Source organism: Fringilla coelebs (assembly GCF_963513975.1).
Source record: "Fringilla coelebs genome assembly, chromosome: 22".
NCBI classification, from domain to species: domain Eukaryota; kingdom Metazoa; phylum Chordata; class Aves; order Passeriformes; family Fringillidae; genus Fringilla; species Fringilla coelebs.
Genome location: NC_140048.1, coordinates 6,123,375 through 6,139,634, shown reverse-complemented (window position 1 = coordinate 6,139,634; position 16,260 = coordinate 6,123,375). Strand labels below are relative to the sequence as shown.

The window sequence follows — 16,260 nt, the reverse complement described above, 5'->3', positions numbered from 1 at the left end:
CAGCTGGGGAGCTCCCTCCTGCAGCTGCATTAGAGCTGCAAAGCCTCTTCTATGCACCACACGTGGCAGCGGTGAGCTCTGACCGACAGGAGGCCGGAGAAAGCAGCAGATGGACGGTGCAGAGTGCAGAGGTAACGTTTTAATGGGGTCAGATGCACTGACAGGGCACGAGAGTCCTCGGGCCCGGAAAGGCCGGAGCAGCCCCGGGTGAGAGCAGGCACGGGCCGGTGCAGCCCCGGGTGAGAGAAATCCCGGGCCGGAGCAGCCCCGGGTGAGAGAAATCCCGGGCCGGAGCAGTCCCGGGCCGCTGGGGACCCTCCCGGCCCGTGTCAGGACGCGCTGCCAGTGCCGGTGCTGGGCTCGGCCGAGCCGTCCGCAGGGGCAGCCTCGGGCTGCTGCTCGCGCTGTCGCCGCCGGCGCAGCCTCTCGGCGCCGGTCACCGTCATGGGGTGCAGCGGCAGGAACCCCGCCAGCCCTGCCCGGTGAGAGGCGGTGAGAGCGGCACCGAGCCGGGCCCCCGCCCCCATCCCTGCTCCCGCCCCAGGCCTACCCAGGAGCTTCTCGGCGGGCCGGGAGAGCTGCGCGCCGCAGCCCAGCCAGTAGCGCAGCCGCTCCAGGTTGAGCCCCGCCACCTTCTCGCCGTGCGCGTTGGGCAGCGGGTCCAGGCAGCCGAGCTGCTCCAGGTACTTCCCGTCACGGGCGCGCCGGCTGTTGGCCGCCACGATGCGGAAGAACGGCCGGTTGGTGCAGCCCCCGAGCGCGAAGCGGATGATGACGTGGCCGCTGCGGCCTCTCAGGAGGCGGCTCCCTGCGGAGAGAGCGCGGGGCGGTCACGGCCGGGCCGGGCCGGGCCGATCGGGGCCGCTCCGGGCCCGCCGCACTCACCGAGCTGCACCATGGCGGCGGCACGGCCCGCGCGCGGCGCGCAGAGATGACGTCAGGGGCAGGAAGCGCGGGGCGGGGCCCGTGCGCGGCGTGGAGCGATGACGTCAGGAGCAGGGAGAGCTGGGCGGGGCCCGTGCGCGGCGCGGAGCGATGACGTCAGGAGCAGGGAGAGCTGGGCGGGGCCCGTGCGCGGCGCGGAGCGATGACGTCAGGAGCAGGGAGAGCTGGGCGGGGCCCGTGCGCGGCGCGGAGCGATGACGTCAGGGGCAGGAAGGGCTGGGCGGGGCCCGTGCGCGGCGCGGAGAGATTACGTCAGGGACAAGAAGGGCTGGGCGGGGCCCGTGCGCGGCGCGGAGAGATTACGTCAGGGACAAGAAGGGCTGGGCGGGGCCCGCGCGCGGCGCGATGACGTCAGGGACAAGAAGGGCTGGGCGGGGCCCGTGCGCGGCGCGGAACGATGACGTCAGGAGCAGGAAGCGCAGGTGGATGCCGGGAGTTGGAGTCTGAGGGGGATGACGTCATCGGGGAACCCCAATGTCACCGCGATGCTGCGGTGGCAGGGGAGGGGCTCCCCAAAAAGGGACGGGACAGCCCTAAAGTGCCCGAAAATTCACAGGGAAGGTGTCAAATACTGAAACCGCAGAGTTTGTCATTTATACATCTATTGACAAATAACGGTATTTAATATAAAAATGGATTGAAAAATAACCCCCCGTATCTGCCGTGTCATAGACAGGATTTTAGAATATGAGAAATCCCGAATGTAGAATTATAGGGCTTCCAGATGGAAATGGAGCTTGAGATGTGGCCTGAAGATGCCAGGAGAGGTGGGGTACAGGAGAACTCGGAAATCTCTGGGATGTGCTCGGGGCTCTGGGACTGGAATGAACCCAAAAACCGAGATTTGGGGTTTAGGTTAGGATTAGGGCTTGGGTTAAGGGTTAGTTTAAGGTTAGTGTTTGGGGATTTTAATTAGGGATTAGGGTTTGGGGTTAGTGTTAATTTTATGGTTGGGGTTAGGATTTTTGATTCGGGTTATGGTTGTGCTTATGTTCTGTAGTTTTTTATGACCCCATGTTGGTCAGGAATTGTATAGCTTTGCTTTTTAAAATTTTAATTAAAAAAAAATATTCTGTAGTTTTATTTCATTTGAATGCCCTGTACTTGCACAGACTGTGTTTTGCCCTCATGTACTTTTTGTGGAGTGTTTTAGCATAGAACCTCTTGTCCCTGGCTCAGGTTTTTCTCTGTCAGAGCTTTATTATTTTGCCTTTTATTAAAACTCTTCTGTTTCCCACACTGCCTCAAGCCATCCTGCTGGTTTTATGCCATTGGAGCTATCTGAGCTAGCTGGGGTGTGATGGGTTCTCTGAGAGCTCGTCAGGCCTGGCCTGAGGAGGAAGCTCCTGTTGGGAAATGCACTTCCAGGATTCTGGACTGGGTTTGGGACAACTCTTGGTTTTAATCTTATGGAATATTGGAGAGGAACAAAAAAAAAGTCTTGGGATCCCTCACTGAAGTGTTTCTACACCCTGGAATGGAAATCATCTCAGCCAGGCTGGAGCTCCTCAGTTTCTCAGGGTTCCTTCACCACTGTGGACTCTTCTCATCTGCCTCTTTCTTCCAGGAGAAAAAAAAAAACTAACCAATAACAAACAAACAAACAAACAAAACCCCAAACCAAAATAAAACACAAAAAACCCCCAAAAAGCTGTTTTAGGTTGTTTAGCTGCTTTAGGAAATGTCACTCAAGGCATTCTGGGTTCTTCTCTTAGTCCAAACCATTCTCACCCTTTTAGACACTTATGAATTATTGCTGTTCTTTAATAGGGTTGAAATGGCTTCTTTTGGATCATTGCAGTTGTAGCAGCCTCTGGGATGTCTATATCAGTAGATTAATTCCAAGTATTGCACATTTGGGATGTTTCCATTTTGACCCAGAGAAAATTTCCTCCCCCCCGCATGAGATGATGTAACAGGGGTTTGAAAAGGCAAAATCAGGGAGTAAATGACAGAGGAAAAGGCTCCTTTCCTCTTTTTTTATTTGTTTCTTTGCCTCACTCATCCCACCTTCACAGGAAAATCTGTCTGTCCTTATCTGCTCTGTCCTTTTGTCTCTCCTCTGTGCCTTTCTCATGATCCCTCTTTGTTTTTTATTCTCTGCTACTCTGGCTGAAACCTGGCCCAAGCCTTTCTGCAGGGTGTTCATCTGCAAAACACAGACTGATCCATGTTCCTGATCCATCAGTGCCTCTGCTGCAGCCCCTTCAGAAAGGGAACTCTGGCACCTCCAGGTCCTGGTCTGGGGAGATTGCTCTTCAGCATCTCCAACCAGCAATCATCTCTTCAGATAACACCATCTTACTGTGCTTTGGCTGCTCCTGCTGAGAAGGGAGGGAAGGGGAAGGGGAAGGGGAAGGGGAAGGGGAAGGGGAAGGGGAAGGGGAAGGGGAAGGGGAAGGGGAAGGGATCTCCTCCTGAAGGTCCCTCATCACCACATCCTTGCCCTGTGACTCTGTTTCCAAGCCAGAGAGGTTTTTCCTTCTCCATCTACAGCAGCTTCTCACCTTGCTGGCAGATCCAGGTTCCACTGATCACTCTGCAGCCACAGAAGCTCCAGACGCTTTTAGTAGGTGGACTGGGAGGAAACATTAAATGCAAATAGAGGGAAAGGTAATTTTCCAGATCTACCTTAGCCAGTGCATCTCTGTCCCGTGCTTTTCCTTTTCCCACACTACCAAACTGCCCGAGTTTCTTCAGCAGAGGGAGCTCCAGCTTTACATTTGCCCCGCCTCGCCTTCCCCGGGGATTGCCCAGAGGAGCTGGGAGCGAGTTCCTGGCTTCTGGAGCCTTCCCTGGGCAGCAGCACCCACGCAGCTCTGCTGGGCACCTTCCCTGGGCAGCTGCACCCGGCACCAGCTCGCAGGACGCTCCCGGTGCCGAAGCTCAGGAGGTGCCCCGGCCTCACCCTGACCGGGCAGATGTTGACAAAGGTGCCCTGGGGGAGTTGAAGTCCCGAAGGATGAAGCTGTTGTCTGAGGCGGAGAATTCCAGGGCTGCATGGCGATCTGCTCCCCCTGCAGACTGGGAGCAGGCGAGGGACAGGCAGGGAACGCTGCTGGAGGTGGCTCCAGCTTCATCCCTGCTTTGCCATCAAATCGGTACCTCCACACTGCACGGAGGGCTCCAGCACATCCCCTTCCCTCCATCCCCCCCGTTTTAGCATGCTCAGCTGTCTCGGCCCCCCCTGCAGGACGATGTTGGCTCCTCTGTGGCTCCCGATGGTCGTGGTGTAGGATTCCAGCTGGAAACACCCTGAGCACTTTGGAAAAGCTCACCTTGCCCGGCCCCCTCACCTGCAAGGCTTCCACCAAGAAACCAACTTCTCATTCAGGAACCTCCCACCCAACACAACCTGAGCCACGAGCGGCTCAACCAACTCATGCACCAGAATTGCACAAAATGACCCCAAAAGTGGCCGTGTCCCAGCTGGCAGTGTGGCTGCAGTAGCCTTGGAAACCTTGGCCGTGCTGCTGCCTCCTGGGTGAGTTTTTCCTGTTTGCTTTGTTTAGTTTAAGGTTTTTCCTCTTCTTTTTCCAAGCAACTATCCTGGCAGCACAACACAGCTCCATGCTGGAGATGGGGTTGCCCACGGAGCAGCATCTGCTGATGGATCACAAACCTTGGGAAGGGCCAACCATGCACGAGTACACAACACACACAGAATGTACAAAATACACACACACAATACACAGCTTACACAACACACACACAATGTACAAAACACACAAGCAAACACAACATACAAAACATTTATTCAGACCAGCCTGCCTGCACAGGATGCTCAGCAGTGGTTTCAGCCCTGGCTCTGGCACACGCAGCTCCCAACCCCCCAGAGTCACCCACTTGCCTCGAATGGGGCACAAAACACAACAGGGGAAGCAGCAGAGGCAAGAAATCCATCCTCTCCCTGAGGAGCAGGAGGCCCCTTTCAGCTGCTTCCCACCAGCCAGCAGAGACCTTGGCAGGAGTCAGGGCTGGCTCTGGGCCACCAGCCCAGCCCAGCTGGGAGCCAGGGAAAGCCCTGGCGCTTCTCTGGCAATGCACTTCCCCTTCCTTAGAAAGAAAAGACACCCAAAAAAAGAAACATTTCACTTTTCCACTTGGAAAATCCTTCTGCAACATCAGTTTGGTGGCTTGGAAAAGTCTTGGTGGAAGAGAGGGGGAGAGGAGATGAGAGGATGCACTGGGTGGTCTCATTTCAAACACCACAAGCGACACTTTTGGCATGTCCAGCCTTCATTTACTTCACAGCAGCAGAACTTGTGGTGTTCAGGTTTCTTTCCCCACAGTCTTTTGTAAAACCCAGTCCCAGGGAAAACGAGTCCCATCCTTGTGCCACAGCACGTCCTCCACGTGGCAGCTTCCAGGGAGCCCTGGCTGCTTGTGCACCCACACACCAACCCCCTCTTGGCACGGTGGGTTTTAAAAAACCCTCAGCCAAGCAGCATCACAGATTCCTCTATTTTTTGTTTAAGGCATTTGCTGGCCCACTGGCATTTTCTCCTGGATCTCTTCATACTTGGGTGGAGGGGTGAGGGGCTCTATGGTGATAGGGACGCTGCTGTTGCCCTGTGCCAGGTTTAGCCTGATGTCCTTCAGGTGCAGCTTCTCTGACTTGATCCTGCGCACCTTGAGCGGCTTGAGGCGCTTGCTGAGGCGGGAGCTGTGCCGGCTGGGCGGCCTCTCCGGGCCGGGCTCCGCGCCCGCCGCCCCCGGGGCCGCGCCGCTCTCCTCCAGCCCTGCCAGGGACTCGTAGGAGGGCAGGGACACGCTGAGCCTGTTGCTCCTGTCCGAGTCTCTGGGCTCGGAGTAGCCCGTGTTCATCACCTCCTCGTAGCTGGGCACGTAATATTGGGAAGAGACGTCTTCATCCTCTTCTTGGCTGGAGGGGAAAGAGTTAAGTCTGGGTAGCATGCCATTTGTCATTTCAGCTTCAACTGGTAAGGGGATGGAGAGGGAAGAATAGAACCACCCCACCCCACCAGAAATAGTTTTTGCCCTTCTCCATTATATGCCAATTTCCTTTTGCTTGACAGAATAAATAGTGACCCCACCTAAGTTCAGAGAGATTTTATTTTCTTGTGACTTATGGCCATCATCACTTTCTCTGCCCACAGACCCTTTTCTATTGCCCAGCAGTGATTTCTTCCCTCAAGAGAACATCAGTTTCTCTCCTCCCCTCCCAAAAATCAGTCAAAATACATTAGAAAAGGACATCACCCCTCTGTCATTCTGATGTCTTATGGGTTGGGTACCTTGAGTTTTTCTGCAAAGAAATTCAACTATACTCTATGCCACCATCTATGCACAGGTACCTGCACACAATACTTGCATTTCTTTGGCATTCTGAAGTTAACTTTCCAATCACACATGGAAAACCAGTTTTGTCTGAGGATCTGCAGACCCTGACAAGATCCAGCAGAGCCATTGTCCTCTCCTGTCCCCTTGCACCCCACATTGTCCCAGTGCTCCCCTGCCTCTCTCTGCACAGGGAGCACTTCCCCTGTGCCTGTGTTTGTCCAGATTGTGCCTGCTGTGGCAGCAGCCTTTGCTCTGCCCCACAAAACTCCCTGAGCAAACAGCTGAGCCCTGCAGACTTTCACCAGGTCTAAACTCCAAGGCCAGTCTCCAAGGCTGTTTGGCACCTTGGCTGCACCCAGAGAGGCAGAGTCAGCCTCTCTCCTGCCCCTCTGGCTGCTCTCCTGGCCCGTGGCAGGAGCCTCCTGCTCTCTGTGTCACTCAGGATCCTGCTCAGCATTCCCTCAGCTCACTCCAGGACTGGCACCTCTCCCGAGGCTGCCCTGGCCTCTGCTCTGCCTAGACCCCACCTCACAAACCAACAGGGCTCCCTTCCACTCACAGCTGCATAAATGCAGCTGGGCTCATTCCTTTCCCATCTCCAGGACATACCAAAACCCTTAACTATGGTATGTGCTTCCTTATTTCAGCACATGCTGCCTTCCTCCAGATCCTCCTGAGTAACAACAGCCCTTGGCTTCATTCCCACACCCGATCCCTCTCCCTTTGTCCCCAAAACTCCTCCTCACCTGTCCTCCTGCTGCGAGGGCTCCGCCGACACCTGGCGCTGCACGTGAGCGATGGCGAGCTCCTCGCTCTGCCTCTTCTTGTCGCGGACGTTGAGGCAGAGGGAGAGCAGGAGCAGCAGCAGACCGGCCCCCACCAGCACGTAGGCCACCGAGAAGGTTTTGCTCTTGAGGATGCCGCCGGAGCCGCGGTCGGGCTTGCTGCTGTTGCCGGCGTGGCTGCCGGGTTTGTCGGGGGGGCCGAAGCCGGGCACGAGGTTCCACACGGCCATGATGATGCCCAGCACCAGCATGCCCAGCCCGATGGCCGTCAGGGCGTAGTGGGACCCGTTGGCCCGGGACTGGGCCATGGCTGCTGGCAGCTGTGCCCACGTCACCGCATGGCTCGGGGCACGGGGGCTGCAGCCCTGCTGGCATGCGTGCGGCCCCCAGCCCGGGCAGGCAGAGAGCTCTGGGGACACGGGGGAAGCTGTGGTGAGAGCACGGCACACAGCAAAGGCTCTGCAGCCACCTCAACACCAGTTTATCCACATGACCCTGGAATCTCAAGCTCCTCAAGCTGAGGAGTTCATGTCAGGATAGAGCAGGGTAGATCCTTCCTGGATCCTTCCTCATCCCCATCCTTCACTACTTTCTCAGCTGTAATATCCACCAACCTTTGAAAGCAATCAAATCACTGATGTTTGCTAAGGGCTTAGGTTGCCTGTCCTTAGGAGAGTGATAACTGACAGCTTCACAGCATCAAAACAAGGCCATCAAAATCGATTTCAAGAGCTGTTGTCAATGCAAACCAACCTGGAAGTGCTCAGAAACACACCTCTAGCTGAACAGCTTCTCCTCTCCCCCTGTTTGGGAGGGAGCAGGGCTCCTCACGGTGCTGGCTGCCTGCCCTGGCGCCTTCCTGCCCAGAGAACAGAAACCAAAACTGCCTCCCTCCCAGCCAGCTCGACCCTGTGGCTTCCCCTGGCTGCTGCTGGCAAGGGCTGCTGGGATGGTGAGTCTTTGGGAGGCCCCTGGCTCACTGCAGGCTGGCTCTCACCCTCCCTGGAGCAGCACACACTGGTAGTGAGCGCCCCAGCTGCATCCTTCAGGAATGTTGAGCACGAACACTCCCGACCAGCCAGGCCACGGGTGGGAACTCCTCCTCTGTTCTCCAAGTCACCAGGACCAAATGTGCTCTATTTCCAAAAATAAACACAGACACATTTCCTGCCCGCTTGCCTCCCTGGCCTCTGGTCCAGTGACCCATGAGTGGGCAGCTTGCATCCTCACAGCAGAACTGCCCCATCTCCAGCCCAGTGAGCTGTGCAGGTTTATGGATGTGCCACATCAAGGATTTCTCCTTCCCTCCCTGGCTTCTTTATGCCAGGCTGGGCTCGAGGTGGCTGTGGTCTGTGCTGTCAGTGGTGCTATGTCCATACACTCCCCCACACATCCTTCAGCTCAACCCTCCTGAGCTCAAAAGTTTCATGTTTGCTTGTTTAGCTTGAGTGCACGCCCAGTTTGCAGGGTCAAGGGCCAGAATAAAACAGCACTCCCAGAAAACAGCGGCTGCAGCAGGAAAAGACACACACACAAGGCTGGAGAGGAGGAATCTGCAGAGGAACTTCCCTGCCCGCTGCCTGTGCTCCAGCACAGCTGTGGAGACTCCCAGAGGGGTGTCCCAGCCCCTCTGGACACATCCCTGGCCCCACATGGCTCTGGGCAAGGTAAAGTCTTGTCCCTCATGGTTTTCTGGGGTTCTGGGACACCCAGGAGCTGCCAATCCCAGCCCGATGGGAGCTGCCACAGGCAGGCAGGGACAAGCCCGTCGTTCCCTGCCTTGCCAGCTCCAGCACAGGCTGCTGTTCTGTTGCTCCTGGGGGAAGGTATCCACTGAGCACAGCTTTAATTCCATCCTAGGGAGCAGCTGTTGAGGATGTGGAAAGCACTGCACTCAAAATGTACTCACCTGCATCCCAAGAGCCATCCTCCCACCCGAGCACTTCCAAGCCTGCCACTGGTGATAGCAGCACTGCCCTCTGCCCTCCCACACAAAGGTTTTGCTCTCTGCTTGCGCCCTGTGGAGTTTTTCCCTCACCTGATGATCCAGCTGAGCTCCCATCCTTGCCACAAACACATCAGCCAGCCAAGACTTCACTTGAGAACAGCTGTGATGGCCTTGGGGCAGGGAAATGGCACTGCACCCACGGTGGGCACAGAACACACACATGGCTGGTCACATCTACCCCTGGTGTCTAAATCTCTGTGCCTGCTCACAGCCTCTGTGCCTCCCCTCAGGCACCTCAATCCTGGAAGTGGGCAGGATTTCAGCTCCTACGTCACCCCTGTGCTTGGAAGTTTTTTACAGATCCATTGCAGTGCTACCCATCAGCCCAGCAATCAGATTAAAGCAGGAGACTTGCTATTCCAGTCTATTTCTCCATTGAATTAGCTGCTCTCCTGGCTTCCCAGAGCTGTTCCTATCACTGCTCCAACAGTGCCCTGACGTCAGTATCCCAGGAAGGGAGCTGCTGCTGTCTCTGCCTCAGCTCCAGCACTGTCTGGAAGCTCATCCCAGCACCACAGAATGGTTTGGGTTGAAGGGACCTTAAAGTCCACCGCCTGCCATGGGCAGGGACAGCTTCCACTATCCCAGGTTGCTCCAAGCTCCATCCAGCCTGGCCTCGAATACTCCTAGGGGTGGGGCAGCCACAGTTTCTCTGAGCAACCTGTGGCAGGGCCTCACCACCCTCACAGGGAAGAATTTCTTCCTAAATATCCAGTCCAAATTATCCCTCTTTGACTTTAAAATCATCTCCCCTTGTCCTTTCACAATAGGCCCTGTAAAAAGTTTGTCCCCACATCAGATAGGTGAGCAATGCCTGAGTTTTTCAGCTCCTCGAGCCCCCTCCTCCTCTGCCTGCAAACCAGACTCCCTCCATCCCATTCCCTGCCTGCCCATGCCCTGCCCTGGCAATGATTTACACCAGGATCTCCAAACCATTAAACTCCTCCAGCAGGGCTGCAAAGCCTGGGGGCACCCACACCTACTCCGGGCTTCCCGCACCTCTGCCCTACTCCTGCAGCTCCGGAGCCCTTCCGGGATGCTCTTGCGACATCTCCAAGTGTTAATCGGGCACGGGAAGGTTCGGGATAAGCCCGTTCTCAGCACCACATGCCCCGAAGGCTTTGGTACAGGCAGCCACGTGGAGCAGCAGCAGGAACAGCTTCCCTCCGTGGGACAGACCCCCCGACAGGGCCAGCCCGGATCGTGTTCCGCATCCCGGTGCGCCGGGAGGAGCTGCGGCCCTGCTGGGTGACTCACGAGGAAGCCCGACACCCCCTGCTGCCCTCACAGCACCCACGCTCCTCTGCCCTCCACAACCTTTGGATTTTTCCCTGCCATGACATCACCTTCCCACTCACGCTCCAGCAGCAACACCTTTGTCACAGGATCACGGGAGGTGAGTCTGCAGTCCAGGGAACAGGTCGAACCCCCATGCAGTCACCAGACATGGGATGAGCTCCAGGGCTTCCTCACTCCCCAGAGCGACACAGCCCCTCAGACCTGCCTTCAAAAAAACAGGGTGTGACTCTGTCACATCACACAACTAATTTTCTGGAAAATTCTGGGGGAAAATAAACCCGTTCTCCAACCATCCGAAGATTCCAGTCTCCTCTCTGTTAGATTACAAGGCTCTCCCTTCATCTTCATGCTTCCACCCAGAGAACCTGCTCATTAACCTCCTTCCCTGCTAATTGGGAAGGCACATCCTGGTCAGGCACATCCTCAGGAGCTTGTTCCTGCAATGGGCACAGCTCCTTGCATTAGACAGGGGTTCAACCCACCAGGAACACAAAACTTTATGTGGGGGTCCAAAAAGCAACAGGTCAGGACTTGGGAGGTATTTTCATAGAGTCTCAGAATGTTTGGGTTTGGAAGGGATCTTAAAGACCATCTACTTCCAGCTCCCTGCCATGGTTTCTCTCTTTTTGTCCCTTCTTGCTGCCCCTGTTACCCCTGCCCCAGGAACAGGGATGTTTCTGGCCAGCTGCAGCCCAGGGGATGCAGGGAATAGCCAGAGAAATCCAGCTGAGTCACGAAAAGAAGCACTGCTGCTGATTTAGCCAATTTCTGATCATTTGGATGAATCCCAACCCATTTCAGAGCATCTCACCAGGGAATAGGAATCTGGAGAGACAGCCCCACGCAGACTATCAGGGCTTTTCAACATTTTGCTTACACTTCCTGCCTAGAGCACAAAAGAACACATCCACATCTCCATTGCCCACAGCATTCCCTACAGACATTTAAGAATTATTTTACCCTCTTTCTTAAATTTAATTTTTAACAACCCCTCCTCAGTTGTACCTTGTAGGCAGCACTGGGAGAACAGTGATGTTTTCCTCAAACCTTGCCCAAGGCTCTCCCACTCCAGAGGGAGCCCAGGGCCCCCAGCTCTGCCACTTCCTGCAAAACAAGGGCAAAGCCATTCCCAGGCTCAGATTGCTGCAATCCACCTGGCTGGCTGTGGCCTCCACAGCAGAACAGTGACAGGGCCCACAAAACACCCCTTTCCCACAAAGCCGTGCCTGACCATTCCCATGCCACAAGCACCTGCCTGTTCTGTGTCCCTGGGAATTGTGGGCACAGTTGCCAAAGGTTTCTGAAGTGGCACAGATCACACAGGCCACGGTAGCCAAACTCCAGAGCTGTAATCACGACTGTGCAGCAGCCACCACCTTGGCCTTTGCCACTGAGATACAAGGAACTGCCTTCCAGACTCCATAATTGCATTATACCCATCCAAGCAGTGCCTGCTGCAGTGGCAATGGACAGGGACAGGGAGTCCTTTTACGTTTGTGTTTCAGGACATTGCCATTTGTTCCTGGGGACAATGCTGCCGTGGCCACCGAGGCCACGCTGGCACCGCTCTCGGCAGGTCGGCGAGCCCTGGCTGTGTCCTGGTTGCTGTGTAAACACTGTCCTGGGGCTTTTCCTGCTCCAGCCTCTGGGACTGGCACTGGGACCAACTGCCACACTAATGCTTCCAGCTCTGTTAAACCAGGGAGGGGGGCTTGGCGTGATGCCTAAGGTTTTAGCTTTTAATATTTTTCATATATTTAATATTTTTCATATATTTCCACCCACCTGGCCAGGTGGATTTGTAGCTTTGTAGATGGTTAATACATGGCTGTAACTCCCAGTATTTTTCCTATCTTTCTTCTCTACATTTAGGAACAATAAGCTAAACTCAGAAACAATTTCCCAAAATACTGTTTAGTCTGATTCCAAAAGGAGAATTGACTACAAGGATGTCCTGTTTTCCAAACAGAAACTGGACCATACAAAGCAAAAGTGGAGCAAAAAAAAGCCTCTGGACTGCTTCCAGTGTGGCAGGACCGTGGAATTATGACCTAATCAACTAACCTTTTAATTGGAGAGTATATGATAAGTACACTAATTGACTAACCTTATAAAGATTGTAGAATTACTATACCATGTGTGATTTTTGCCGTATTGTGCACCTGAAAGCTTTCAAGTAAAGGTTTGCTTTTGCACCCACTCTAATATTGTTGGGAAGATCTGCTCACCTCTCTCCAGGGAGCTGAATTCCTTGTGCACCTAGGCCTGGGAAAGCATGCCTGCCTGGGAAAATCCCAGCACTTTGACTCTTTCTCCTTCCTGCTTTCCTTTGGACACCACTTTGCACCTCAGAGTTAAATTTTTTTTTAATTCTAATCTGCTGTTTCAGCTGAGATAAAGCCATTCCTCCGCAGCCTCCCCCTGGTTTTTGTTCTGGGACCTCTCCCCAGATAACAACCAGACAAACACACCCTCCTCCAGAGCCTTCCAGTATGGGGAGACATTTTCCATCTGCCCTTCCGATGTCCTCTGAAGCAGAACCCAGCATTCCTGCTTCCTCCCAGTCCCTCTGGAGTGCTTTAAGTACCTCTGGAGCCCCTGGATTGTTATCTCCCCTTCCTGCAAGCCACTAACCTGGCACTTTGCTCTGGCTGCCATCGGCCTCGCCAGCACCGCCTTCCTCATCCTCTGCCTGCACTTCCAGCAACACGTTTTTCCCCAGCACAGCATCACCTCTTCCCATGCTTTTCCAACCAAAGAAAACTCACTGTGGACAGCCAAGGAGCCCCCAGGGCAGGAAGGGAGTGAGCAGTGATGCTGGAGGGCACAGAGCCAGCCTGGGGACACGGAGCAGGCTGGTCAGCCAAGCGACACGGAGCAGCCAGGCTCAGAGCAGCCGTGTTCTGCAAGGTGGGCACAGGTACTTTGATATGGATGGAGGTTTGCTGGGGATTATACTGCTCCAAGCCTCCTGTGCTGCTCACACAGGATATTTAGCTGCTTCTACAGAGCCCTGACATCAGTTTCTGCCTGTGAAATACACTGGGAATGAGAAAAGCATGGAGCTGCACAGGGAGGCAGACACATACCTGGGCTGCTGGAGGGATCCCTCCTCCCAGGCTCCAGGCAGGAGGGCAGGCAGACAGCCCTGCCCAGCCCTGGCCTTCTGGCATCTCCTACAGCACTGCCACGGCGCCAGGAGCCGGCACTCAGCTCTCTCCAGGGCACCGGTGGCCAAACATTCCTCCTACCCCAGCCACTTCCCTTCCCAAGGGTTTTCCAACCCGTGTAATTACACAGCTAAAATCAAAGGTGTTTCACATACTTCCGAGTCACCCGAGTGTAGGGCTGGGCTGAGCAGCCCCACACCCACATGTTCTTTGCTGACACCTGGGAGGTTTCCCTTTCTGCCTCTCATGCCAGGACATCCAGGGCTGTGGACAGTTGCAGGATGCTTAGATTTGTTATAGAGGGATGTGTTGTGGCAGCATCCCATCTAGCAGTGGCCTAGGTCTGCTCCAGAGAGGCTTTAAGGAGCTGGAAAGCCAGGACCACACCTCCAGGTGCAGATTCACCTCATCAGGCTCCATCCACCACACAGAGCCAAGGCTAACCCATCTCACACGCTCATGGAGCTGCTGGTTTCTGCTCACACATCCACACTTCCCAACAACCTGCTGTGCTCAGCGATGCTCATCCCCACCAAAATCCAAAAACCCAACACCAACATCAGCAGACAACCACTCTGGGACACGCTCGGGAGACACCGCGGGTTTGCCGAGCCCCTCCAAGCCGAGCCCCTCCAAGCTCCAGGCCGCTCCTTCATGGGCGGCAATGGCACCATAGAAAGGGCCGAGCGCCGGTGACCGGCGCTGGGCTCACGGACCGCCCGGCCCCCACCTGGCCTGAGGGAATGTCCTTCTCCTTGGCTTTGTTTGCTCTCCCGACAGCCTGGCTCGCACACCGCTCCTGCACCTTCCCGGGGACGGGCATCGTGTGCCGCTCCTGTCGCCCGTGGGCACCGGCAGCGGCCTGCGTTCGGCGGGGGGCATTCCCTGGCTGCTGATCCTCCCTCAGAGTGCCAGCGGATGGGTCCCGAAACCACAGCCACTGTTCCCCTCACTCTCAGCACGGCCAGCCCGGTGGCTGTCAGGGCTGACGAGGTGCCCCAAGCCCAAGTGTCCCCAGGGGGTGACCCCAGGGCCCGGCCGCCCCCCAATCCCCGCTCTGAGGAGCGTTTGCTCCTGTCTGAGGGGCGTTTGCTCCTGCTCTGAGGGGCGTTTGCTCCTGCTCTGAGGGGCGTTTGCTCCTGCTCTGAGGGGCGTTTGCTCCTGCTTTGCAGGGTGTTTCCCCCGACTTTGCAGGGTGTTTCCCCCGCTTTGCAGGTGTTTTCCCGAGCTTTAGAAGTGATTCCAGCTCAGCCCGAGCCGGACTCAGCTCCCACTCCCCTCCGATCCCGTTCTTGTTCCCGGTCCCGTTCCCGGTCCCGTTCCAGGCGGCACTGAGCCCAGCCCGCCCCGCTCCCGCTTCCCAGAGCTCCGAAGGGTCCCAGAACTGAGGGTCCCATCCCCTCCCGGCTCCCCCGACCCCACGTACCTCCGGCAGCGGCTGCGGTGGGTCCTGCGGGGCCGCTCCGCCCTCCCCGGCCCGGCCTCCGGGGCGGCGCTTCCCGGGACCGGCCCCGCCGCTCCCGCCCCGGGCACCGGGGTCCGTTCCGGGAAACAGCGGAGGGGCGGAACTGAGACTTCCAAAAGCGGCAGGGAGGCTCCCCACAGAGCACCAGGGAGACCCCCAGAACCAGGCGTGGGTCACACTGGGGATGCCGATCGCGTCCCCCCTCGGAGCACTTGCAGCCCCTGCTTGATGCATCGCAGCCCCGCATCTCTGCTCTCAAAGGATCCCGGAATGGTTTGGGTTGGAAGGGACCTTAAAGCCCATCCCGTTCCATCCTGCCATGTCCAGGGACGTCTTCCACTATCCCAGGTTGTTCCACACCTCATCCAACCTGGCCTTCTACACTTTTGGGGATGGGGCAGCCACAGCTTCTCTGGGTAACCCGAGCTAGGGCCTCACCATCCTCCCATGGAAAAATCTATTCCCAACACCTAATGAAAGTTTAATTTTTATTCTACAGTTTAGAACCCATCTTGCAATGGACATGCTTTGTAAAACTCTTGTAGCAATGAGCAGAGCTTTCACTCAATCAGTTCCAAGCTTTGTGTGCAGAAAGCCCCATTTTGAGGAACTCCAATCACTCAGGCTCATCACTGCATTCAACAGAGCAAAGCCAAGCTTGCACTCACAGGGAAAGCTCTTTTTATCAGTGTGCTGCCCTCTATAAACATTCCCAGTTAACCACTCGTGTGCTGGGAAGAGCTGTTTCAGGCACAGCCCTCACCATGGCTCCTGGCCACACGCCTCAGCCTCATAGCCAGACATTCCCATGGTTTCCAGACTGAACCACGGGGAGCAGAGCTGGGCTCTGGCAAACTTCAGTGCAACTAACGCCGTGTCCAGTGTCACCTCTCCTTGGCTGCCATCCCAGCAGCAATGAGGATGTGTTTTTCCAGGCTCTTCTCACACCCAGCTGTAATAACAAACACCACCAAGGACTCAAATCCTGTTAGAGATGATACTCAGGGTGGGTTTTTCCTGATCCAAGCAAAAAAAAACTGCATCACTATGCTGCTGGACCAGCCACTGCAGTTTTTCCTGTCCCTTAAGCCCTGCGAGACCTTGTGGAGGCAAAAGCCATCGTGAACGAAATGAAACTTGTCACATCACCTGGCGTGACTCAGCTCCACAGCCCTGCCTTGGAGCCACTGGTGTTCAGGATGCTTGGGAAACCCCTGCTGCTTCCCTGCATCTCTCCCTACCAGCACAATCCCACATGGAGCTGATGGTATTTTCCACTGACTC

General features: G+C 55.8%; 2 protein-coding genes across 3 annotated transcripts; both read right to left on the bottom strand.

The window, feature by feature from the left end:
- Positions 1–119: 119 nt before the first annotated feature.
- MRPS16 (mitochondrial ribosomal protein S16) lies at positions 120–1,007 on the bottom strand. 2 transcript variants are annotated; one of them, XM_084220362.1, is made up of 4 exons: positions 886–1,007; positions 551–808; positions 305–475; positions 120–240 (listed from the first exon to the last, which is right to left on the bottom strand). In XM_084220362.1, exons 1-3 carry the CDS (start codon positions 896–898, stop codon positions 330–332), a joined length of 417 nt encoding a protein of 138 aa, XP_084076488.1. In that variant the 5' UTR covers positions 899–1,007; the 3' UTR covers positions 120–240; positions 305–329. The 2 variants fall into 2 exon arrangements, with proteins under 2 accessions (XP_084076488.1, XP_084076487.1); XM_084220361.1 differs by having other exon boundaries at positions 120–475.
- A 3,674-nt stretch (positions 1,008–4,681) lies between these two features.
- On the bottom strand, positions 4,682–14,987 carry TMEM51 (transmembrane protein 51). Its single transcript, XM_084220228.1, has 3 exons — positions 14,938–14,987; positions 6,996–7,443; positions 4,682–5,830 (listed from the first exon to the last, which is right to left on the bottom strand). Exons 2-3 carry the CDS (start codon positions 7,340–7,342, stop codon positions 5,419–5,421), a joined length of 759 nt encoding a protein of 252 aa, XP_084076354.1. The 5' UTR covers positions 7,343–7,443; positions 14,938–14,987; the 3' UTR covers positions 4,682–5,418.
- Positions 14,988–16,260: the final 1,273 nt, after the last annotated feature.